Below are 25,325 nucleotides of genomic sequence, written 5' to 3'. Positions count from 1 at the left end.
CTGAGCAGGGTTTGTGTTCCCAGTGGCATCCTTTTAAATATAGAAGCCGAGTGCAGAAAAGGATACGTGTTTTATTTGAGGGCATTCCTGTTGCCAGAGAGCGAGTCCTCACCTGATGACCACAATTATGCCGTCAAAGATATTGTAGGGGTTTTTGATGTAGCCAAAGGGCCCATACACCAAAACCTTCAGCAGCATCTCCAAAGAAAACAGGCTGGTGAATACGATGTTGCTGATCTCCAAGGCGTTGGTCAGCTCCTCAGGCTGAAGAGACAGAAAGACAAACAAGGGAGTAATTAATGTGTTATTACAGAGGAAGCAGCTCAGGATAAGTTGACTGTATGACTACAGAATAAACATCTGCTGTATCACATGAGTAAAAGGCAATTGCTGAAGACTAAATGCAACTAAAATATGACAAATTGGTCACAGTTTCTGTCTCTCACACGCGCATTACACCATATATATCATAAATGCATGTATGTACAGTGTCCTTATCTTCCACTGGGACAAGCACACCGATTGGAGTGCTGACATGCAACGTCTGCTCAAAGCTCATCAGAGAAATGGACTGCCGCTCACATTTCGATCAATCAAATGGTGTGTGTGTGTGTGTGTCTGTAAGCATCTGAGCACAGAGGGGAAAACAGGCAATGAGAACAAGCAGACAGACAAGGGAAAGAGCTTCCGAGCCAAAGATAAAAGGCGCGGCACATCCAAATGTGACGCTTTATGTAAATCAGACTTCTATAGCGGGTATCAGTAATTATTGGTGGGAAGAAAAGAGGCAGAACGATGTTGTGTGTCTGTGGCCTGTGCAGCAACCCAGACAGGCTTCATGAGGCCTTTCATCTCCATGCAATAAACAGTTTACACAGCTCAAAACGTGGTGTCACACACACACACACAAATCCGTAGCACGGACATGACATACAGGATAGGTGTTGAAGGCCCAAAATGGGTTTTTACGTTCTCTATCATAAGTGTATGTGTCTCAATATCCCACTGTGTGTGTGTGTGTGTGTGTGTGTGTGTGTGTGTGTGTGTGTGTGTATAAATAGAGTCATCGTCCCAGCAGAAACATAATCCCCCGGCTGAACCAGGAGGTAATGCAACGTAATGTAAACACAGTGTGTGTCATTAAGGCCCGTCCTGGTGGGCTGTCACTAATCACTACACACCATGACTGTTTAAGCAGCGATTACACAACACTAGCAAGGATACACAGAGAAAAGGAGACAGAGATTAGCATCACCAGTTGAATAACAGATCCACGTGCTGAATCGTGGCACCAGTTTGTCTAGAGCCCTTAAGCAGCAAAGTCAATCGGTTACTTCGAAATATGCTCACTGCTGGTATTGTTACACTGCTTTCATGTCAAACTATGGGAAAGACAAGAATTCACCTCCTCCAGTGTGCAGAACTTGGAGACATCTATTGGCAGACTTTGAATGGAGTCTATAATGACCTGGTTTGATCCTTGGCCACACTTGCTTCTTGTTTAGACTAGTATGGAGATGCTGTACTGAGGGCATGTGTAGGGATCGGTTTTGCCTTAGAAGATGGACCAGGTCAAATACCAGTTGGAAGTTTGGTGGTTCAATCCCCGGTTCCTCCAATCTTATGCCAGAGTAGATACAGAACCACAGATTGGTTCATCAGTGTGTGTGTGTGTGTGTGTGTGTTAATCCTAATAAGGCAGAAAGTCCTTAGATGTAAAAAACAAAAGTGGTCAGTTGAAAAGTGTGATATTTAGCACTTATATGTAGGTGGAACTATAGGAGGAGAACATCTGGTCAAAATCAGAAGAAAATTCAATTCGATTACATTTTATATTGTAGCCAAAATGCAACAACAGTCAGGCTAAGAGCAGTTTATATTGTAAGTTAAAGAACCTACAATAAGAGAGTGAAAACGTCAACAATCAGTTGATGCCAATGTGAGCAAGCACCTGGTGACAGAAACCTCCCACAGAACCGGTTGGGTATAATCTGTGAATCTCTGAGCATCTGTACTGATGCATTATTAAAATGGCAGTAAAAACCAACGCAATCGTACACTCGAGTCTTCAGTCTGATTGCTACAATAGGAGCAAAAGCCAGAAAGTCACAAAAATTTTGCCCTGATATGAGACTGCAGGGAGCAAATCTGAATATTTCCCAGAGCACAGAGCGTAGATTTTAGTGCTGTTTTGTGATAAGGTTGGAGGTTGTAACCAATTGAATTCCTGCTCATTACCTTTCCTTCACACACAAGTAGAACAACTTTCAGTACACTGCCAGACATGTGCATGGGTGCAAAAGATCACAGTTATGAGCGCCTGTTTAAAAACTTTTAACCAGAAAGGCCTTTTTTCAGCCTACCCTTAAGTCACTATTTTATTTGCTAAAAAAAGTGCAAAAAGTACACAGTGGCAGCATGCTGAGAGAGGAATGGCTAAAAACAACTTCTTAAATCTTAAAGATGAATCGCGTTACTCACTGGGCGCATGTCTGAGTAGTGAAACAGAACAAGTCAAAAGCAACCACCATCAAGAGAAAACTTCAATAAAGGGTGTTGACAGCTTGTTTGAGTTTCAACAAGTACACACTTACAAGTTGTTGCTTGGTATTAAGTCATTTTTCCCACAAGACCCTGAATTTAACACAAGGCCCGGAGGCAAATATCAGTCCAACAACACCAAGTGCTGATGTTGCACCATAACTCAGAGCACTAGTGCTTTTTTTAGTTTCCCCAGAGCCCTGAAATCTATGTTTCTTGCGCTGCAACTGTTCAAGATTACTTTGTGTCATGTAGTATGTGAAGTAGTATTTTGTTGTTTGTATGTCTGACGTGCTAAATAAAAATTTGAATGACCAACTTGTCTTCCGTGTTATTCATTTTTCTGTGCTTCTCTAGGAAGTCCAAGGTTTTCTTTGTTTCCCAGCACTCAGGTGCATGGAGGAGACACCAGTAGACAAGCAAATACCTAGCAGAGCTGGACAGGGCCGTAGAAGGTCCTTAACTCATCAGCAGGATCAGTATCTGCTGCTTTGTGCAACGGGAAGGAACAGGATGAGCACTGCCAGAGCCCTTCGAAATGACACTCGAAACCACACTGGTCACACTGGTGCCCGATTGGCATTTGCCATAGAATACCAGAATCTACCACTGGAGCATGTTCACCCTTTGAACGTGTGAAAGATGTGAAAGAGTCTGGAGAAGCCATGGAGAGGGTTACGCTGCCTGTAACATTGTTCAGCATGGCTGGTTTTGGTGGTAGGTCAGTGATGGTCTGGGAGGCATATCCATGGAGGGACACACAGGCCTCTACAGGTTAGGCAATGACACCTCGACCCCCATTAGGTATCGTGATAAAATCCTGGTGCAGTGGGTCCTGGGTTCCTCCTGGTACATAGCAGTGCCCAGCCTCGTGCGGCAGAGTATGTTGGCAGTTCCTGGAGGATGACTGGCCCCTACGCTCGCTTGACCTAAATCCAGTAGAACACCTCTGGGACATTATCTTATCCAACTAATAAAGTCGTGTCAATGTTCAGTAAATTAAAGTGAGAAAGTAAGAACGTGTGCAACTTGTAAAAGTCAGCAACTGCCATAGCTATTCCAAGCAACCAGTGAGGCTTCAGTGTTTGATTTCCTGTGCTTTGCAATTTGAGAATAGGTCAACAAATTGTCATATTTAGGTTTTTGTGCATTGTACCCTTTCACTCGTTATGCATTTTAGGTTGAGCACCAGCATGTAACACAGCTGCTGTATTACACTACACGGTAGAGAACATGTACAGAGCAGAGGGCCACATTGTTAAAAAAAAAAGAATAATTTGTCGACAGTCTGCGGCGCAGCTCCTATCAGTGAACCCTGCTTCCTGAAAAACAAGCTTTCCCCCGTTTCATCTCACCTCTTTGTCTTTGTGTCTCCTGTGTCTGATTCTGTGTTCACAGACGCAGATCAATCTGTTCGTTTGATCCCGTTGCTTTATTGTGTCCATTCATTTGTACAGGGACGAGTGTGGCGGCGGCAAATCCTTCTTATTCGTGCACGCGCGCGCATAGATACACGATTACGGAAAGTTCAAGGGGGTAAACAAATGCGGGGGCACTTAGATGTTTGTGTTTTCTCTCAGATGAATGCCCTCACACACAGTTATGCAGAAGCACACACACACACACACACTCAGTGCAGTGTGCAAAGAGGCGTCTCCAAAGTTACATTAATAGCCATGTGCACGCACACATCCACAGGCCACACACATAAATCCACACAGTGCAGCTCCACTCCCACACTCCTAACAATGTACGCACATATTTCTGCACAGACTCACACTTATAGCCATGCATGCAGACACACACATCCAGCTGTATAATAGATGTGGTTGATAAGCCAGAACAAGAAGTACACTTTTTATGAGGTGAGACTTGGACTGCAGACATCTGGGCCTTGAGACCGAGGTTCAGGTCATTATTTTTCCCCCACTGTTTCTGCTCTGCTATTGTTTCAGCTTGTATATTAGACATTCCTCAGACATCATGCAAGATTACTGCAGGAGAATGAGACCATAAAAGAGTTTCTCACACACAGAAGGAGCACACAAGAGACAAAGAGGGTGAAAGATACACCAACCAAACAACATATGCATACACACACGCTAGTGTCACAGAAGCCTCACAGCCATTAACTTATCAAACGGGAGAAATTTTTTAATTGACTAATGGCCAGTGAGGTGCACGTGCTACCTAGAGAGAGATTAATGCGTCCAAATGCCCGACCGTGTAAGCGAGAAAGACACTCTTGCTTTTCTAATTGCTTCCTTCGATGGCTGTTTCCTGGGTAATGAGGCTGCGGGAGCATTAGGAGGTAAAGTGTGTTAGATGAGGAATAGCGTTATATGGTTAGGACTAATGTAATGCCACCTAATCTGATGTGATCTAATCTAAACGGGATGCTGTGCTCCGCGGCGCTCCAGACTGTCAATGATGCAGCGCCATGCCCGGTGTGTGTGCGGCGCGCGCATGTTAGTTTAATCAAGTGGTTTTCATGGGCTCGCTACAGAAGAGGGCATTTCAAGTATGAAACGGACATTGATACACTCACTACTGGGGTTAGAGGTGATTTAATAACAATGAGGAGGATACAGTATCTCCTCATCATTGTCTTGTCTGAGATGATTTAATGATTAGGAAGTCTATAGCAGCCACTTAACAATAATTCTGAAATGAAATAATGATGCGGAATTTAATTTGGCTTTTGTTGGCCATACTGATACTACGATGGCCCTGAAACGCATTGCAACTTGAGAAAATGCCAATAAATAGAAACACAAAGCAAAACAAAATGCCACAAAAGCCCCCCCCCCCCCCCCGACACAACAAAGACAACATTGTTTTTGGTGCTTCGCAGCAATTTTTTCTTAAGTTGCAACCATTGGAAGTGTTCTTGCTAACTTGATTTAGGTTTGCAACCCATCAGGATTTAACTCAACATCTGTTGAAGTTGGAACAATATGGGCTGTCCTTGGCGTTTGTAAAGCATTATATACAATTTTCTTCTTCTCTTTGCTGTGACACTACAGCAGGGGTGTCTAACTCTAGTTTTCGAGACCTGCTGACCTGCAGCTTTTAAATGCATCCCTACTCCAAATCAAATGATTGGATTACCTCGTCAGCATGCCATCAAGATTGGCAAAGGGCTGATAACAAGCCATTCATTTGATTCAGGTGCATCGGAACAAGGATGCATCTAAAAGCTGCAGGACAGTAGCTCTTGAGGACTGGAGCTGGACACCCCTGCACTACAGGTTTCCCTTTTTTACTGCTGTTCTGAGATAGTACATTCCAGCCATTCTAAGCTTCAGCTCCCGAAGCAGTAGTAGGCTACAGATACATGGTACAACATTGGTCCCAGCCTTATTGAGCCTATGCAATGTTGAAAATGTAAAGTGACAAACTTTTGAATTATTTAGTTATTTTTTGCTCACATTTCTTCTCAACTTGCTACTTTGGGCATCCAAACAGCAGTGCAGAAAGTAAGTAAGTAAAAGATTGCACTCACGATATGTGTGAAGAGCTGCAGCAATATAACTTTGCTGTTCCCTCTGTGCCACACATAAGGTAACAGTGTTATGGTAGGCTTTTAGTGCTATACATGAAATTGTAACTCCCTCTTTGACCTTGAGCCTGGCTAAAGCCTTGCCTTTGCAACTCTGTTGTCGTTACGAAACCCGCAATGCGCAAAAACCACAGCACTCCAGTCATTATTGTTTCATGTTGTGCCAACCGCAAACTGGCAAGTCACATTAGCATTCTTATTGATGGGGTGAATTCAAACAGAAATAACTATTTAAAGTTTCGTCAGGAAGTTGCTAAAGTCTTTTGTGGCTTATTGTACCTTTGGTTGTGGTGCCTTCATGGATCTGTCGTGGCAACAGTGTGACCAGTCTCACTCCCAACTTTTCATTTTTGGATTCTTGGCCAGGTTCCCTTGTATTCAAGCTAGATGCACTTCTTACTCATGAGCTTCATGTTAGCAGTGTGCAGAGTTAATGTTGTGAAAAGAATATTTTAGACCAAGCTGTGATGTTTCTGAGCTGTTTTAGTGACTCAACCTGACCGAAGAGGGAAAACTAAGAACCTGCGTGCTTTAACTGGATGCAAACTTTTTCTGACAACACTGGCTTGGCCAATGTACAAATTAAAATTTAGGCTTGACAATGGGAGTAAAGCTAAGCTAACTGGCTACTTGCTGTAGCTTCATATTTACTGAACAGATATTATAGTGGTCATGCTTATTTTTCATTAGCTCAAAAGATCATATTTCGTACTAATGCAATAAATCTGGGGTTCAACAAGGCTCACTTAATATAATGGTTGATTTAGTAATTGTTGTTTAGTCTCTAAATAACAATGTCACCTTGTTATTATGGCATCTGACATATTCTGTTATAATAAACAATATAAGTCAAATGAACTTTTACCCCCGGTCTTAAGAAAACGTAAGAAATTTCAGTACCAGTAAAGTTCCTTGGAGTGATAATAGTTAAGAGATGGAATTGAACTTGTTGTGTTGATAAGGTTTTAGGAAAATTATTATAAAAAACTGTGATAATTTCGATAAAGAGCACGTAGAGTCATGTGAAAAAGAAAGCTTTCACAGGACTGCCTAGGGTCCTGTGAAAAAAGAAGTAATACCTCGTAGGAATTAAGAGCCTAAATCACAGCCATGTGCTGCTAATTAAATACACTTGATTAACTAATTATCAGCAAGTGTGACCATCTCTATAAAAGCAGAAGTTTTGGCAGTTTGCTTGTGTGGAGCGTTCAGGTGTGTGTTAACACAATGCCACAATCATCCCAAGAGTGAGCAGTCCAGCAAATTCACCACTAGGTTAATCCGTGTAACACTCTGAGATGCAGTTTCTGTTTTTGGTTTTTTTTGGGGGGTGGGGGGACTTCACAAGTCTCAGTTAGCATGTTAAATGTTCAACTTAATGACAGTACAATTAGAAAAAGGCCGGCTTGTTTGTTTGTCTCTAAAAACAACACGGCGGCAAAGCTTACATTTGCAAAACTGCATCTGAGCAAACCACAAGACATCTGGAACAATGTCCTTTGGACAGATGAGACCAAAGTAGAGATGGTTAATCATAAAGCACAGCACCACATTTGGCCAAAATAAACACAGCATATTCAATACAATTCACTTCACTTCAATTTCTTTTCTGTAGTGCCAATTCAAAATAACAGTCAGCTCAATGTGTTTTATATTGCGAGCTGAAGACCCTGCAATAAAGAAGAAGGAATGAAGAAAGAAAATAGCAACTATCAGATGACAGTGTATGAACAAGCAGCTGGCGACAGTGGGAAGGAAGAAGTCCCTTTTAACAGGAAGAAACCTCTGGCAGAACAAGGCTCAGTGCAGGGTGGCCAACTGCCAAAAGCATAAAACCAGTTGGCCGTGAAGGGAGAAGGACTAGATAAAAGACACCCGTGGATGAGAAGAGATTAATAATAACTACCGATTAAATGCAGAGTGTTGTATAAACACATGAGAGTAAAAAGAGGTAAGTGAAGAATTAATACTCAGCTAACCTAACTAAGTGGTCACCTGATTACCTGATCCAGGCCTAACTATAAGCTTTATGAAAAAAGAAAGTATGACCTAATCTGAAAGTAGAAATGGTGTCTGTCTCCCAAATCTTCTGGTTCCATAGAAGAGGGGCCTAAGATGGGGCAACAATACTCAAGACCTTGTATGTAATATTAGGAAATACACCAATTGTGTTTGTACTGATATTACATACAATACCAACTGTCAAGTATGCTGGTGCTTGTTTTGCAGCCTCAAGAACTGGGCATCTTCCAGTCATTGAGTAGATTGTTCACTCCTGTGTATACCAAAGTGTTTTAAAGTCAAATGTAAGGCCATCTGTTCAGAAGCTGAAGCTTGGCCCAAAATGGGTTATACAAATCTACAAGAAAAGAAAATAATAAAGTCATTGCAATGGCTCAGCTGGTGTGCAACCTTTAACCCGAATACAATGGTGAGCTGTAACCTTAGGAGAGCTGCGCATAAATGAATGTCTGCAAACCTCAGTGAACTAAAACAATGTTCTAAAGAATAGTGGCTGAAATTTTCTATACAGCAAAGTGAGTAGAGACAAGGATGAAACGATTACTTCAGTGTTTTGCTGCTAAATGTGGTTCCACAAGCAACTAAATCAAAAAGTGAGCTCAGTTTTTCACAGGATCTGTCATATCTTGCTTTTTGGCATGACCACAATATTTGCTTTCCACAGGTTTCGTCAAAGATTACTTAGTTTTTTTTCTTTGTTTTTTGTTTTCAAGAATCATCCATCTGTGTGTTCATTTTTTCCTCTTTTAATGAAATGTTAAATCTTTCCTGCATAAACATCTGCTCTTCAAGGCAAAATAAAGGCTGAGACCAGTGCTTAAAGCAACAATAAGATAGGGATGAATTGGCAGATCCAGCAGAAGAGCTTGAAAGAAGAACTTTCTAAATACAGGCAGCATGTTATTTGACATCTCACTGAACCAGGAAATAACCGAAGCCATCATTTGATCACTCCATTGATCCTCTCTTTTTGATTTCATAGCCTTCAGGGCTGGAAAAGCCCTCGTTTTATAAGCCAGGATTAAGGACTGTTGTTTTGCTTTCTCCGTCTTACCGTCGTACAAATTAGAAAAACACATTTCCTGTGCCTGTCTTGGAGGGTGGCCAGTGTCTTCACATGCCAACTCTACATTCCTCTGCCAGGGCAGGATAAAAGCTGAATAAATATTGTCTCTGGTTTGAGCGAGAAATACAGCAAGAGGGTCTTTTCTTGGTTTGGCAGGGGCAGAAAAAAAATGCGCATGTCTGCCCAGTACAATGGGGCAATATGTAAAGAGGTGTTCATCGCACATAAACACACTGTTTATTAATTCCATCACCGGCAGTACAGAGAGGGATTTTAAAATTTGGTTAATGACATGACCTTACTTTAATGAACCTGATTCTGTTTTATTCCTGGATTAAATATCAGGCTGTTTTTATAAAAAAAAGAGAGAGCTGTCTTAAAATAGTCACGTGCCCATACAATTCTGCATCACGTCCAGCAAATGTGAAGAGATTTTTTTAATTATCACTGTAATCAGTTACTAAAATCAACAAAACATGACTATTGGGGATTTCCCAAAAACAGGTAGTCTGGAACTAAAAGCAGGATGTTTTCCTAAAATTAACCACATAACTCTGATGTTGAAATCCATTAAACACAACATCAATGTCACTGATTTTAAAAAGAAGCTTACCCTCAAAACTTTAATATATGACATATATGAGCTTCTATTTTCACTGCTCCTCCTATAATACCCCCAAGTATACATGGTCCAAAAAGGGAAATGCGAGGGCTGCATTAGGGTTGTGTATTTTGCTTCTTTTCCAACACTCATGAAGGAAGAACACAAGCTCAAACACGTGCACGATGCACAATCGCTGACATGTTTCGCTGTTTCTTAGCGCTGAAAAGATCACAGAGCACCGATATACTTTTCCTCTTCAAGTGAGTAGCTTTTAAGGTCAATAAAGTCAAACTGCTGCTTATGGGAAACATGAAGCAAGTGACCCAAAAGGGACTTCAGATCACTTTGTGCTCATGTAAAAGCTGCATAGCCAAATCAATATTCATGGCGGTGCTAAAAAGCTTTCACTATAACACCAGCACCAATTTTAAAAAACACAGGAACCATGCATTTAAACCTTTTCCCTTGACACCTCTGTTTTGCCATGCCTCTTAAACTTCTACTCAAACTACTTTGGTATCAGCGCCTCTTCGTTGAGGGAGCGCAGAGGCCGACGAGGGAGCTGAAGAAAAAGGATGCAGAGGAAAGAGTGACAGGCTGTCTCTGTGGCCGTATAGATGTAAAGTGAGAAAGAGGTTGACCTTCCCAAGTAAACAGACTATGGGCTGTGTCACATAGTTGGCATGCACACAACTATTCCATCAGCTCCACCATAAATGGTAACAGTCTTAAACAGCACAGGGAGCTAAAACAGACACCCTCTCTTTACTCATCCAACCCGCCGTCCACACATCACCCCCTCTATCCCATCACCTCTGAGTCCTAACACTCCCCTTATCCATATCCAACACTCTATTTCATTATCTTTTTATATCTCCGTCTCTGTGTCGCATACACATTTACATACACTGCTCGCGGGCACGTTCTGCTGCCCCTCTGCACACAGAGCATGTGTGCGCTGGTTCAAGTGTTTGTGTACGTTTTTCTGAGTGTGCATTTAAGAGATAGGAAACAGACAGAGGGGTTCTGTTATGTGTCACGGACAGCAAGGCTGAGGCTGTAGCTCTGCACAGGGGGCTGCAGAGTAACAGTAGGTCTGTATTTTGAAGGACGCGCATATGAATCAATTGGACCTGTGGTTTACATTTCAGGGGTTAAGTCACATCTGCACATACTGTACATATATGTGAATGTGTGTGTGTGTTCATTTGGACTCATTCAGTGTGTCAGATCCTTTTATATGTCTTGAGCTAAAGAGTAATTATTTGCAGAGCAGTATTTAAAGCTCATGGCTCATGGCCAAAAGTATTACATCTGCTATTTAATCACTATAATGGGTAAATATTCTATAGAGAGATGAAAAACAAAGTGGGCCTTAATATAATTTGAAAATAATTATGCTGTAAATGCAAGACATGTTTCAGGCAGTTGTTTCAATCTGCCAACTAGCTGAACTAATTAAGCAACAAAAAAAATCTTTAAAAAACAATGACATATCAGCACTTTACAGAGTGTAACTTTAATGGCTAATATCCCCCTCCATAGCAAGCATAGAGGAGCAAATGAATTTCTTTAAAAACTTTTTTGAAACTATTTAGATTTAAAGTTATGGACGTGGCTGCTTTGGCTTCCTTGACTGACAGGTGTGCTAGCATATTAGCCAATAATTGCTAACTCTGTTATATTAGCTTTAGCGTATAACTCTGTTATATTAGCTGTTAGCAGCTTTTCTAGCACTTAAATGGATTTATCTGTCAAAAACACATGCTTGCTTTGAGGTACAGCCCATCCAAGAAGTTTACCTTTTGAGTAAAATTCAAGTATTTTATTAGTCAGGCACTTTTAGACAGGCTATATGTTTATGAACGCTGGTTGCTAACCAGTCTAGCTAGCTTTAGCTTATGGGTTACAGTTGTTACATCCGTCCATTATATTGAATCTATGACCATAAACCCTCTTGTCTTAGTCTAGATATATTCTTGTAAGATTTAGAAAAAGGAAAGACTTGGGCAAAATTAGCTACATGCCCCACTTTTGGTGTTTATAAGAGCGCCAACAATCCAGCTGAATTTAGCTTGAAAAACCACATTAACTGTGCAACATGCTTACTCTAAGGATTTTTCTTCAATTGTACTATTGGGACATTGGCGTGAAAAAAAAAATCCAAAACCAATAGAGCACAACAATGTCTTTGCAACTAGCAACAGAATATGTGGCTGAGACATTTCAAAGTTAGCGGCAGTGGCTCTGGTGAGCAGATATAAAAGGTGGGATGTGAGACAGCTACACAGTTTTCGTTTGAAAGCATGTCAAATTAACTGCAGCCCGGCCATTATGTAATGTGTTACATTGTGTTTAGTAAAGGAAGTAAATCTCATACTGAAAACAAAGTGTGACACTCAGTTAAAGAGCTTCTGTGCTCACAGTCTCTGTCTGCCTGACAGCAATATCCGCTTTTACTGACATCAGAGCCATGAGTAAGAAAAAAGTGTGTTTAGGGTCTGAACTTTTGCCTCACACAAGTTAGGTGTATATATTTTTGTAACATTGCCAAAGAAATCAACTGAAAAACACAGAAGATTAAGGATATGAAACAACAGAAGTTTTAATATGTTGCATTGGTTTCAATACCTTTCCACAAAATATGTCTTTTCAAAATTAAAGCATACCCATATTGATGCCCTGCTGTGGTATTTGTCCTGCGTATAGAATTATGGATAATAAACTAGTGAGAAAAATGGAAATTACAGTTAGTCTGGATCTTAAAGTGAAATCCGCAAATACAAACAAACACAGCTGCAAAGTGAAAGCATATTCTCTTCTATCTGCTCATACTTTGCATACTTTGTGATTGATGAGCACGTGCAGTGCATTTATTTCCAGCAGACACCCTGACGGGCTCTTTGAAACAGGTTGCGCTTCGAGTTGAATTCACTTTGCACGTGTGTTGTAGTCGTGTTTCGCATGTTTGCCTCTTCATCAATTATTCATCAGCGTGGTTGTTTCATCTTCATAAATTCTCAGCCAGAACTCTATAACCTCATTTGGAGACGAATTAGACACATAATACCAGCTATATATTATGTGTCTGTGTGTCTCATCTATTTACAGAACAGAAGGGGGTACCAGAAAACGGGTCAACGTGATCGATAAGCTGTCACACTCAACGCAGGTGAAGCACTTTCTTAAAGGTGTAGTTTTTCTTTCTTTCTTTTCCCCTCAAACACAAACTTTGACTTGCAAACAGCAGATGATACTATGGCAGTTCTATGATTTGTTTGGATTACATGCTATATCCATAATTATGACATCTACATTGTCAAAAAGCATCAGCCAAAAAAACATCAGATCTCAAGGAGAAATATATATAGTGATATAGTCTGGGCATGGTTTAAGGAACAAAAGAATGCCACATGATTGGATTAAAAATGAAATCCCTGAGCTCCTGGACGGTCTGAGGTGCAACCTGGAAGCATCGGATGGACCAAAGCATAATGTCCCAGGGTTGTTCTATTGAATGTATTTCAGGCAAACGTGGGGGAAAGTCAATGATTTCAATTGATCAGTTCCTTTGTCCTCTAGGAACAGTCTGCATACTCTCACCACACAAGGTGGAGCATTGTCATAGACCAGGAGGAACCCAGGACTCACCGCACTAGTGTAGGGTCTGGTGCAGTGGGTCTTGCCAATAGGTTAATGGCACTCAGGGTTGCCTAGCCTGTAGAGGTCTGTGTGTCCCTCCATGGATATGCTTCCCCAGACCATCACTGAAACCACCAACAAACTGGTCATGCTGGACAATGTAACAGACAGCATAACAATTTCCATGTATTCTCAAGACCAGAACCTTCTCTAACATGTGAAAAACAGGTCACCAGTGATGCTCCTGCCATTTCTGGTGTTCTCTGGCAAATGCCCATCGGGCTACACGGTACCAGGCAGCGCGCAACCTATTCCTCTGAGCACAAAGGAGCAGGTAATGGTCCTGTTGGTGGGTTAAGGACCTTCTATGGCCCTGTCCAGCTTTCCTAGAGGAACTGCAGGATGCAGGTATTGCCTCGCTAGCAGCCGTGACGCTAACCTTAGCCTAGATTAACAAGGGATATTTCTCATTGTTCCTTTCGTTTCTTTGTGCAGTGTATGATGCATCCACTTTGTCTGAGCCACAACCCATATATTATTGAACACATTTGTTATTTAATCTAACCAAAAGTAAATACAGAAATTCCCACCGGGAAAGGCTATTTTAATCTCTGCTCTTGGGATTTCTGTTCATCAGCCAATTTCAGTAGATACTTTCATGTTTAGAACACGTCCGTGCGGAAGCGGTTATAGCTAATTAAATATCCAGCTAATAAAACAGCTATTTCCTCTTTGGAAAAGCTTATTCTTACCATATGGAGAGTGGAGCATTCATCCTAGATTTTTGCTCAATTTTTGCTTTCCCATTTGTTTCCCAGACTTTGAGAAGGTGAAACGCCGTCTCCAGGACACCAATATTTATCAAATCTCCAAATTTCTCTGTTTACTTTCGGTCAGACTTGGAAACAAACACTTGAAATGATTCATATAAAAATCTAGATCTTGGAAAGCTTTGAGGACATTGTGGTTTTCGCCCCTCCTGCTGAGTTTTTCTGCAAACAAGGTGAAGAATGCAAATCAACCACAATTATCCATCCTTATCCACTTATCCAACTTGGGGTCACTGGGGGAATTGAAACCTACTGCAGCTGTCATAGGGTGGGAAGCAGAATACACCCTGGACAGGTCACCAATCAATCACATGGCTAATCCACAATGACTTACACATGATTGAGAAATACGTAATACACACACACACGGCAGAATTATCCTCATTTTGAAAAAAAAAAAGTATAATAATAAATATACAGACAGCAAACCACAACAACAACATAAAAGAACAAATGTGTTTGAATGTCAACAGGATGTAAAAAGAAATATTACTGAGAAGCAATGATGATGTGTTAGTGGCTGAGTCAGCGTTTCAGTAATTTTACTTATTTATTTTTGTTTGTGAAGAGAAAAATAACAAGGTGAAGCAGCTACTGTGGTTGAAAAAGAAGCCAATATATAAATGTCAAAAAGTGCAGTTCCTCTAATGGCATCACTTGACTGTTTCTTAAACATGAACTGCATTAAAGATGGAGGCAGCCACTATGACTTCACCTGCTGATGGTGAAAGGCCTTTTTGGAGTCACCATCTCGAAAGCTTCTTTTGAAGTGAAACACAACAAGCAATTTAATGGGTGGATCTGAGTGTGAGACTGAGGACTGCTTACTGATTGGTTAAACAATGGTCAACGTTTTCCTATAAGCGTTCCTAAATCTTTTTTTAAACCAGTGGTCAGCCATGCTGGCCACTAAAACAACAACAAGATTAGGGCACTTGCATCGACTTCATCTGTCTGAGGAGTACAGCCCCATAAACCTCCATGAGAAAGATCCTTCCTGGTACACGGTTTATCGTCTGTAGTTCTGTTTTCTCTAAAGTTTCCCATGCATGAGCTAATCCAACTGGTATAGCTAATAATGCCCAAGCTCTATTTGATCATCCAAAGATGCTGACATCCCAATTATGAATATACAGCTCATGACAGCTCAGTGAGACAACTGCATCCCATTTCAATAGTTCAGCTTCCCAACTGCCACTAAAGCTCATGAGCTTCAAGGATAATGCAAGACAATCCATAACTCTGTTAGACACAAAGCATGTTATCTTGTAAGATAAATGCCCTACAATAATACAGAGAAAAAAACCCAACAATCAGATCACCCCCTTAAGAGCAAGCACTTGGTAACAGTGTGAAGGAAAAACTCCCTTTTAACAGAAAAAACCTTCGGCAGAACCAGGCTCAGGGAGGAGCAGCCAACTGCCGTGACCGGTTAGGAGTGAGGAGAGGAAGACTGGACAAAATACATGCTGTGAAAGAGAGCCAGAGATTAATAATAACTAATGATTAAATGCAGAGTCGTGTGTAAGCACATCGAGTGTGAAAAGAGGCGGGTGAAGAACAAACACTCATTGCATCATTGGACATCTAACCTACAGAGGGAAGATTTAAGGTCACCTCATCCAGCCCTACCTATAAGCTTTATCAAAAACAAAATTTGAAGGCTAACCTTAAAAGTAGAGAAATAGTTTCTGGGACAACCCGGTAATAATGAAATCCAAAAGTCCAGCCTAAAGGTAATAAATGCATAAACTAATGTTTCAGCATCACTCCGAGACAGGATGTTTCTAAATGAAATGAAACATTTCAGTGTGGATATGTTTTAAATTAACTTAAAACACTTTATTTTTTTACTTTCTAATAAATTGCACATCATGCTGACTCCAGAGTTGTTACAGGATATAATCTGAAGGTGTTTATTGCAGTTTAGACAAACCAGCAACATTTGATGAGGATATTTATGATTTTGTTTAACTGCCTCCACATGACGAGAAATTAAATAATCAGAAATATTGTCTTTTAACTTTTGCACTACAGATTGATTTGTTCAACCTCATGAAAATGCTTCATCTTCCTCCAAAATGTAATAGACAAAATATGAACTTACGCAGTACTAAGTGCACTAGGTGAAAATTCAGGAGACTTTCTGCCCGTCAAACTAGTTTTAACAGGAAAAATGGCAGCATGAGGTACACACTCAAAACTCCAGGAAGAAACTTGGCTGGAGGATGTATGGAAATTGAAAGGCAGCCTCTCCTCCATATGGACAGAGTTACAGAGGAAAAGGAGGCTTAGTGATCTTTGTGGCTATTGGATGTCGATGGGCTTACAATCAATGAAGCGTCTCACTAAAGTCTTCAGCTGCCTGTCTGGAGACTGGAGGGATCCATGTTACCCAAACTAGAAAAGAGCACTTGAGAAAGAAGTGAAAAGGTTGAAGAGGACAAAAAAAGGCAGGGGAGAGGCTGACGCAGAACAGAGAAGAAAGGAAATAAAAGAGGTGGAGGTGAACAAAAGCGAGCAAAAAGTGAAAAAGCAAAAAGAGGTTGATGGAGGCTAATAGGTCTACAGAGGAGGAAGAAAAGAGGAAGCAGTACAACCAGAATTAGAAAAAAAAAGCTATGAGCAAGAGCACGAGAGGAAAAGTCAGGAGGAAAAAAAACGATGAAGGGAAAGTAGAAACTAGAAAGCTATAAAACTTCCTGCGTGTGTGTGTGTGTCTCTGACATCTGGATATGTTTATAGGCACTGGGTCAGTGACCGAAAGTAACCCCCTAAAACCTGGCTAGGCTTCAATCTCCTACTACACACCCACACACACAGTACTTGTGTCCCTAGTGTTATATAACTTTACACCAAAACCGCACGTGCCAAAAACATAACCCAACACAATAGCCTCAAACACAATACATACCCCAAACCTGAAAGCTGCACTTGGCAAACTTCTTTATGTCCTCTATAAAAAAAATACTCATGAGAACATCAGAGGAGGAAATAAGACACCACAAGACAACTTTTTTTCCCATTTTAGTAGAAATTGAATTGTAAATCATGAACGCTAATGCAACTAATATCCAGGACTAGCATTTTGCTTTGCCAAATACCTTTTGAAATGTATTCAGTGCCTGTATGGAGTTGGCAACAAAAATAACTGAAGAAGAATGGAAACAGATGTTTAATGAGATTCATGAAGCTACCAATCTTTAATTTTGAGGGAATTTGCTTGGAAAATAAACATGACACAGTTGTTGACCCTGGAAATTACTTCTAATTATAGCAGGAGTTTAAATTCTCAACACTAGAGAAACTGTAGTGAAAGCAATGCAAATTACTGGCATAATATTTAGTCATGCAAATGATCAGAAACCAGTTTGTACAGAAGGTGTTTTTTTCTCTCATATATAAAGAGTACAGTTTGTGTGTGTGTGTATGTCTATGAAAATAATAAAGCTGTACTCAGTGTATGCAACACTTTGTGTTTTTGTATTTTAATTAAATTTCTTTTTTAATGAACTTTAATATTAGGTGGATAAAATGTGTTTATTAGTAAAGCTTTGGTAAGGCAAAAAATATCAAAACATAGATGATAGAAGTCTTGAGCAACCTCTCATGTCTTTATATTTTGCTTTAATTGGAGATTATGTATTATGTATTGGAATTTCAGGAGCGGGACCACGCCTCCAAACGCGCTCCTTCCGGTTGTCATCTATATAGGTTCCCCCCAGTTCTGCAAACTGTTCATTCTCGTTTACGTGCCCCACCCTCCCTCCCTCCTTGTTCTCAATTCTTTAACTTCTTCACTCCTATTTAGTACATGGGGATCTGCCAGGCCCAGGAGCCGTCGCCAGTCCCCTTCGAAGCCTTCTCCAAACCGCAGCTCAATTCATGTCCAAGCATTCACCTTTACCTACTAAAACGCTGTCAAACCTAAAATGAGGACGTGGGCCCAGCTAGTGAAATGCTATTTTGTTTGTTAAGCCACTTAACAATAACTCATTTAAGTAGAAAAAGGGCAGCTAACTCAAGGGATTTAACCACGCAGGTAGAGTAGTGCAGAAATGGTTGTTGCACTGTAAGGTTCTTTTCTCTCCACGGAGCAACACTGGAGCTCTGTGAGAGTGACCATTGGGTTCTTGGTCACCTCCCTGACTAAGGCCCTTCTACTTCAATTGCTTAGATTGGCTGGGTGGTCAGCTCCTGGAAGACTCCTGGTGGTTCCAAACTTCTTCCATTTAACTGATGATGGAGGCCACTGCGCTCATTTGGACTGCCAATGGTGCAGAAATTTTTCTGTACCCTTTCCCAGATCCGTGCCTCGTTACTATCCTGTCTCAGAGGTCTAACGGACAATTCCTTGGACTTCATGGCTTGGTCAACAATGGGATCTTATATAGACAGGTGTGTGCTTTACCAAATCATAACCAATCAACTGACTTTACCATAGGTGGACGCCAATCAAGTTGTAGAAACATCTGACAGATGATCAGTGGAAACAGGATGCACCTGAGCTCACTTTTGAGTGTCACAGCAAAGGCTGTGAATACTTTAAGTACATGTTATATATTTTTAATATAATTTTTTGCTTTGTCATTATGGGAAATTTGAGGTGAAAAATGAGCTGAATCCATTTTGGAATAAGACTGCAGCATGACAAAATGTGGAACAAGTGAGGCTCTGTGAATACTTTCAGGATGCACTGGGCCAGTACAAAGAACCAGTATGAGCATTTTCCTGATACCTCTTTTAAACTCTGTAACCTCAACAGAAATCAATAGACTCCACTCAGAGAAATCATCTGCAAAAGATCAAATGTTATACTGACACAGAAAAAGAGGATCAGTTACATCATTACTAATAGACACAACAGTATCAATGCCAATAAAAGTCTGCAGTACAACTGCATTAATATAAATACACACAGTTGGTTGGAGCTGTGACAAAGCACTTTATGTGCTGCATATTTGACAATGAAAAGATTGACTGTAACTTAATTAACAGACAGCTTAAGAATAAGCTTAAAGAATGACTAAGCTCAGTGTGACCACTCATTGCGTTCAGCAGATATCCTTTGTTTTTCCTCACAGAAACTTAAAACAGACTGGATTCACACCTGGGCAACATCTGATCATACTGAATGTCAGACCATATCCAGATGTGGTCTTCCGAGCATGTTGGATGTATTTACACCTTACATTAGCATCCATTATTCGTAATCCAGACTAGCTATCGCTAGCGCATGTTGCATGTGAATATCAGGTGTGAATTGGGTCAAAGAGACAGCAGCGCAGGGATAAAAACAACCAAACAGCAGATTGAGAGGGAAAGAGTGAGAACATCTGACGTCAGATGTTGCTGGGCCTTCCCTACCCGTTAAATCACCCCTTTACTTTCCTCCCTCTCTCACTCTGTCTCTTTCCGTTTTCTCTCTCACATGGCTGTAATTATGCTCATGTAAACAAATGAGACCAGAGAGAGACATCAGGAATTCCAGTTGGGCCTGTGGGAGCGGTGTTGCTTGCAAAATCGCACAGAATGACACACGCACACACAGAGGATGTACAAGTCAAACTAATACTTTCCTACAATCGTTCTCTATCTGCGTGACTATATGCATCAGGATACTTCACATTTCCACAGAGAAATTTTTCAAGGCATTTGAATATCACAGCACAGCAACTGCACATCCTTTTGTTGAAGAGAAAAACACATTAACTAACCTGCTCATGGTACTCGATTCCCATGCTCAGAGTATTGATCAGAATCGCAATCATAATCCCTCGGCCAAAGTACTTGCTGTCCACGATCTTCCGGAAAGTGTCGCACACCAACCTCCAGAAGTGAACAACCTTGGCGGCCGTTTTCCCCAGCCTCTGGTGCTTCTTTTTGGGCTGCCGGCTGTCTCTTCTGTCCCTGTGGTGGAGGTCCTGAGTGAACTCGTATACCCCATCACTGTCTGAGTCTCCAGGTGTCTCGTTGCCCTCGGTCCCGCCCTCCGATTCGTTGGCCAGGGCCTTGGCGCAGTAGGGGCAGCTCTCAGGGTCTAGTGTCAAAGCGGCCGTGTCCATGGCGCTGCTGGTGGTGCTGAGGTCACGGGCTGACAGCTGGCAGGAGAGCTGGGCTGCAATGGAGTAAAAAAGGTCAGATGGAGAAGCTGAGGCAGAGAGAAGGGTACTGCGGTGGAATCAGCATGATTTTGATAAATTACTTAAATGAAGTGGTTTGGACAAATTGTCAGATCCAATGAAAGAGATCGGTTGTGAATGGGAGCATTTTTAGACAGTTGCGTGTGTATCAGGAAAAGTGTGTTTGACGGTGATGGGCAGTGTGTCTGTTGTATGACTAATGCCTCGTCTCTACAGATTCTCTGGCCGCTAGCCAGCCTTTTTCCACCACCTGTACAACCCGAAGAGACCTTAACTGACTTTTGTTTGGCCTAAGACATTTTTTAAAAGTTGACCAAGAGGCAAAAAAAGTTGGCTGGACATGAGGCATTAACATTTATTGACTCTAATTAGCACTCTATCTGCTTGTCATGAAAAGAGCAAAAATCTCTTTCTGGACAGTGTTGTAGCTCGAGGCTTAGTCAGAACAAATCAATACTGCACAGCGCCAAATACATGATTGCAGTTAAAGGAACACAACCACTGGTGTGTTACATCATTTCCTTCAACACCAATATGGAAATTAGCATGGGCTGAGTAAATGAGATAGCAGTGTTTCCCACACAAAGAGTCTTCTCGGGCAGGCTTTCCAGGTATATGAATGGCACCCCAACTACAGTATGTGATGATTAATTTTAGCATATTTTGAATTCTTTCTATCTGTCTGAGAAAACAATGTCATCTGTGATCGATTTACTGCTGGACCATTCCCTGACTCTTATTTTGTTCACTTGCTTGCTAGTCCTGGCCTTTCATGTTTTCTCTGCCAGCTGGCTCCCCGGCCAGGTTACTGTTGTCCTCCAAATCGTTCAGCTGCTACCCCAAAAGGGATCTTATCCATAGCCAGACATACTCCAACTTCACTATCATGGCCTACAGCTGGCAATTGTAGACTTTGTTCTGGTCTGGAGGACCACTGCAAACAGGATGGCCTCTCTAAATACAACCTGCACGTCGACAACTGGTTTGTGTGCAGCCATGCCGAACTCAGAGGGTGCAGAGCAGAAGGGCAACCATTTACCAGCTGCAAAACATGATGGTTTAGTTCAACCGTGTGAGACCTTGGGATCATATCAACTCTCTGTGGATATCAGCTGAGTGGCATCACGGACCGCCACAATAGCAACCTGTCCAGTGAGCCAGGTTGTAGGGAAAACACATGAAGCACCTGGGTTAAGCAGTTAGCAGTAACTAAACTGTCAAAATAAGAGTGAGAAGATTATCCACGAGTAAATTAATTGGAAAATTAAATCATATCAAATCTAATCACTTGTACTTGGTCAGCCAGTCATATATCAGGGTAGCTCACTCAAGTAAATCTAAACCTGTGGATATTCTATTTTTTTCTCCTATTCAGCTCAGCTAACACACAAAAATGTATCTGCATCTGCTGCCTCATTGTGTGTCTACCTGTTGGACTGAGCGGGTCTACCAGACTCGATGGCCTTCTGTCCTGGGGCATTGGTGGAATATTAAGGTTGATGTTCGTCAGGGTGCTAGCTGCAATGCTCCCTCTTCTAGACTCGGCGAGAGCCCGAGCTTGAAGGGTGGGGTAGTTCTTAGGCCCTGGAGCAGCAAAGGGCACAGAGTTCCTCTTAATGGCCCTGGACTTGGGAGCCGGAGCCAAGGAGAAGAAGCCTGGAGCAAATCCAGAGTTGGTGTTGAAAATGCTGCAAACTGAGGATGAATCAGCAGCAGGACTGGACAAAATCGCAACGTTCATATCAGAAGTTGCTGCTGTCACTGAAGAGGGTAGCGCCACGGCAAGATGCCCACTTCCAGTGTTTGCTATGAGAGTTCCCCCGTTGTTGTTATGAGCCCCACCTTCTGCCTCCCTACTGTCCAAACATCTGGTGCTCCCTCCTCCCCTCACACTACCATTCCCTAGATGGTAGTGGTGGTGGTGCTGGTGATGATGATGCATTATGTGGTGAACTGACACAGACCCCTGCCTGGAGGTCTTTCTCCTTCTCCTCTGGCTGTGGCTGCGTTGGATATCTGTGGCTGGGGGCGAGGCAGCAATGTGGAGCCCAGCACGACGGGCCAAGAGCCTGCAGATATGGGCCACTTGCTTGGCCCCCTTGCGGATGATGTGAACCAAGTACTTGAGGAGCTCGTCATAGCAGGAGCCTGGCTCGGATAGGGATGCCAGAGTGCTGGCGTTGGACATGAAGCGCACTCGTTGTTCCTTCATCAGCTGGCTCTCCCTCTGCTTGGTCTCTGAGAACTGAGTGGCAATGACCACCAGGCACAGGTTGATCATGAAGAACGAGCCAATCTAAGGGGAAAGAAAGAGAGATGATATTGTTACTGAGGTCTGAAGAATGAAGACTACAGAGAGAACGTTGTTTGAAAGATGTGTTGACCCAGGTAGTTGTTAGCATTAGCAATTAGCTCTGCTAATCTGAATAATTCAGCTGGACCTCTACTTAATGTTATGCTGTTGGGGCTTTTTCAGTTATGTTACATACTATGTTACTTAGCATCTGTCTACACTTGTACAGTTTGTGGATAGAGATTACCAAGCTTGGTAACCATTAGCTAATATCTTAGCACCCCACCCTCTTGTCCAAATATGCTAGCAGCTGCAAAAATTTTAATATTGAGGCTTAAACCATTGGGTCATATCACAGTACTTATGTCCATCTTGTGTACAGCCTACATTCACACATGATCGGTGGATGCTCACACCCCCAGTTGACCCTCTTCTTCAGTCGTGTGCAGATATACTTACAATGATGAGCAGGATGAAGTAGATGAAGTTGTAGAAGGAGTGAGCATCCATCACAAAGTACATGATGTCCACCCAGCCTTCCAGGGTAATCACCTAAAAATGAACACCAGGAGTTAAGTACATACAAACATAAAAAAAAAATTGAAAGAAGAAACCAAATAAAGAATGGAATTTAAAAATAGAAATTGAAAGAGGACATATTTCCCAGTGCTATAAAAACCAGGACTCAGCATAAGAGTAATCCTCCAACATTTATGTTGTTTGTTTTACCCCATGCAGGCTGAACATCTTCAGTCTGGCTCTCTAAAAATACCCGTCCCCCAGCAAGACAACTATGACTGAATACTCTAACAAAATGTTATTCAGATGATGTGAAGATAGCAAAGAAATGGTGTGGAAAAAATAAGCTGCAGTCTGATTGTGCGATGTTGGTGACCTGCTAATCCTCTAAGCCCTCTTTCTCTGATAGACTAGCCCAGGGGTAATTAGGCTCCATTTCTCCCTCTTCATCTCCATTTTGGATTACAGGATTGTGCATGGGCCAAATCGTACTGTATGTTGCCACTGCAGAAAAACTATTTTGGTATCTTCAAATCCGACCATTTGTCCTACCTGAAAGATGGCGATCCAAGCATAGCAGATGTTATCAAAGTTGATGGCTCCCTTGAAGGGGTTGATCAGACCAGCAGAGCAGTTGGTATAATACTGGTTCCAGTTGACGCAGGTGGTGTTGTCAGTGCTGTTATAAGAGTCAATATCCAGGGTGCACTCCAGGCCCCCCTCCTCATACAGCTTGGGAATCGAGCTACAGTCCCTCATGCCGTTGTCTCGGGGTTGAGAGCAGATGAAGGGGTTCTCGTCGTCGTTTTCAGTGTGGTAGTACTTTCCCAGCTCCAAAGACAGAGGGCTTGCATGAGGAAGAAGGGGAAATATTAGTATGGACTTCAGATTGCATTAACTCACAGAAAAATCAGGACTAAATTAAAATGGCAGTGAGTTGGCCAAAAGACCCCGCAACATCAGACAGACCCCAACAAAACCCCAGCAATTAAATAATCCAGAATCAGGGTCAGGGAGCTGCAGCTATCTGGTGCAACCAGTTGGGAATGAAGGGAAAGACAAGAGAGCATATTTTAATAATCACTAATGTTGGTTAAACTTCTATATGCAATAGTGATTTATAAGTATATGGAGAGCAAAAAGAGCTGAGTGAAAAAGAAACAGTGATGAGAAGCATTCAGGCTTTGCAGCATAACTAGGATATGTACATCTGATCCAGCCCTAACTATAAACTATAAATAAGCAAACCACAAGAAACCCTACAATTTGAGAGTGATGTGTCAAATTTGGATGTTATGGTACTATTAGATTTTTAAAATACAACGGGGCTTGATTATTCAAATCCTTGTATATGAGGAGAAGGATTTCAAAGTCTGTTCTGGATTTAACAGGGAGTCAGTGATGCCCATGTTCCTAATATGGGCAGAATATACCCTTTACTCTCACTGTTAATACTCTTACTGCAGCATTCTGAATCAGCAAAATGGTTCTTAGAGAGACTTTAGAATGACCCGATAATAATGAATTACAATAGTCCATCCTAAAAGTGATAAATCCATCAACTAGTCTTTCAGCATCACTCTGAAACTAGATTTCTTTTTAGATTAAAATATATGTGCAAATGAATAAAGGAAGTCCTACATAGTTGTTTAACATGCGCACTGAAGGACATATCCTGCTCAAACATAACAGATTTCCTCAAGTTTACTGAAGGCTAAAGTAATGCCATCGAGAGTAAGTACCTGGTCAGATGCCATGTTTCTAAGAGGGCCGAGTACAATAACCCCAGTTTTGTCCAAATTTAGAAGTGTTGGCACACAGCATTGAGGATAATAACACTGGAGGAATTGCTTCCATAAACTCAGTTACAGCACTTTCAGAAAGACTATTGTATTATCTACTGTATTTAAATGTATTTCCCAGTGCAGTGTAATTAAATTACAATTATGTGTTTAAATTACACTCTGAGTTGGGTTATATTCACTCTGAAAAAACCCAATAAAGTGTAATAATTTAATGAATCTGTGTCAAGGCTGTCAGCATCAGCGTCTACATGAATGTTAAAGTTACCCAATATTATTCATTTATCTGAACTTAACACTA

General features: G+C 41.5%; 1 protein-coding gene across 9 annotated transcripts in view; it reads right to left on the bottom strand.

Annotated features, from left to right (window-relative positions):
• The window catches only part of cacna1g (calcium channel, voltage-dependent, T type, alpha 1G subunit), a 353,368-nt gene that overhangs the window by 120,950 nt on the left and 207,093 nt on the right, over positions 1 to 25,325 (bottom strand). For all 9 annotated transcript variants that reach the window (XM_085415758.1, XM_085415761.1, XM_085415759.1 and 6 more), the window contains exons 7-11: positions 23,775 to 24,069; positions 23,163 to 23,255; positions 21,839 to 22,706; positions 19,985 to 20,385; positions 113 to 264 (exon numbers count right to left, since the gene is read on the bottom strand). In XM_085415758.1, coding sequence (XP_085271884.1) covers positions 113 to 264; positions 19,985 to 20,385; positions 21,839 to 22,706; positions 23,163 to 23,255; positions 23,775 to 24,069 — 1,809 coding nt within the window. The remainder of the gene's footprint in view (positions 1 to 112; positions 265 to 19,984; positions 20,386 to 21,838; positions 22,707 to 23,162; positions 23,256 to 23,774; positions 24,070 to 25,325) is intronic.

Source organism: Rhamphochromis longiceps, linkage group LG8, assembly GCF_057381845.1.
Source record: "Rhamphochromis longiceps isolate RC_006_pf linkage group LG8, R_longiceps_female_GT1.1, whole genome shotgun sequence".
NCBI classification, from domain to species: domain Eukaryota; kingdom Metazoa; phylum Chordata; class Actinopteri; order Cichliformes; family Cichlidae; genus Rhamphochromis; species Rhamphochromis longiceps.
This window is presented reverse-complemented; position numbering and strand designations above follow the sequence as displayed.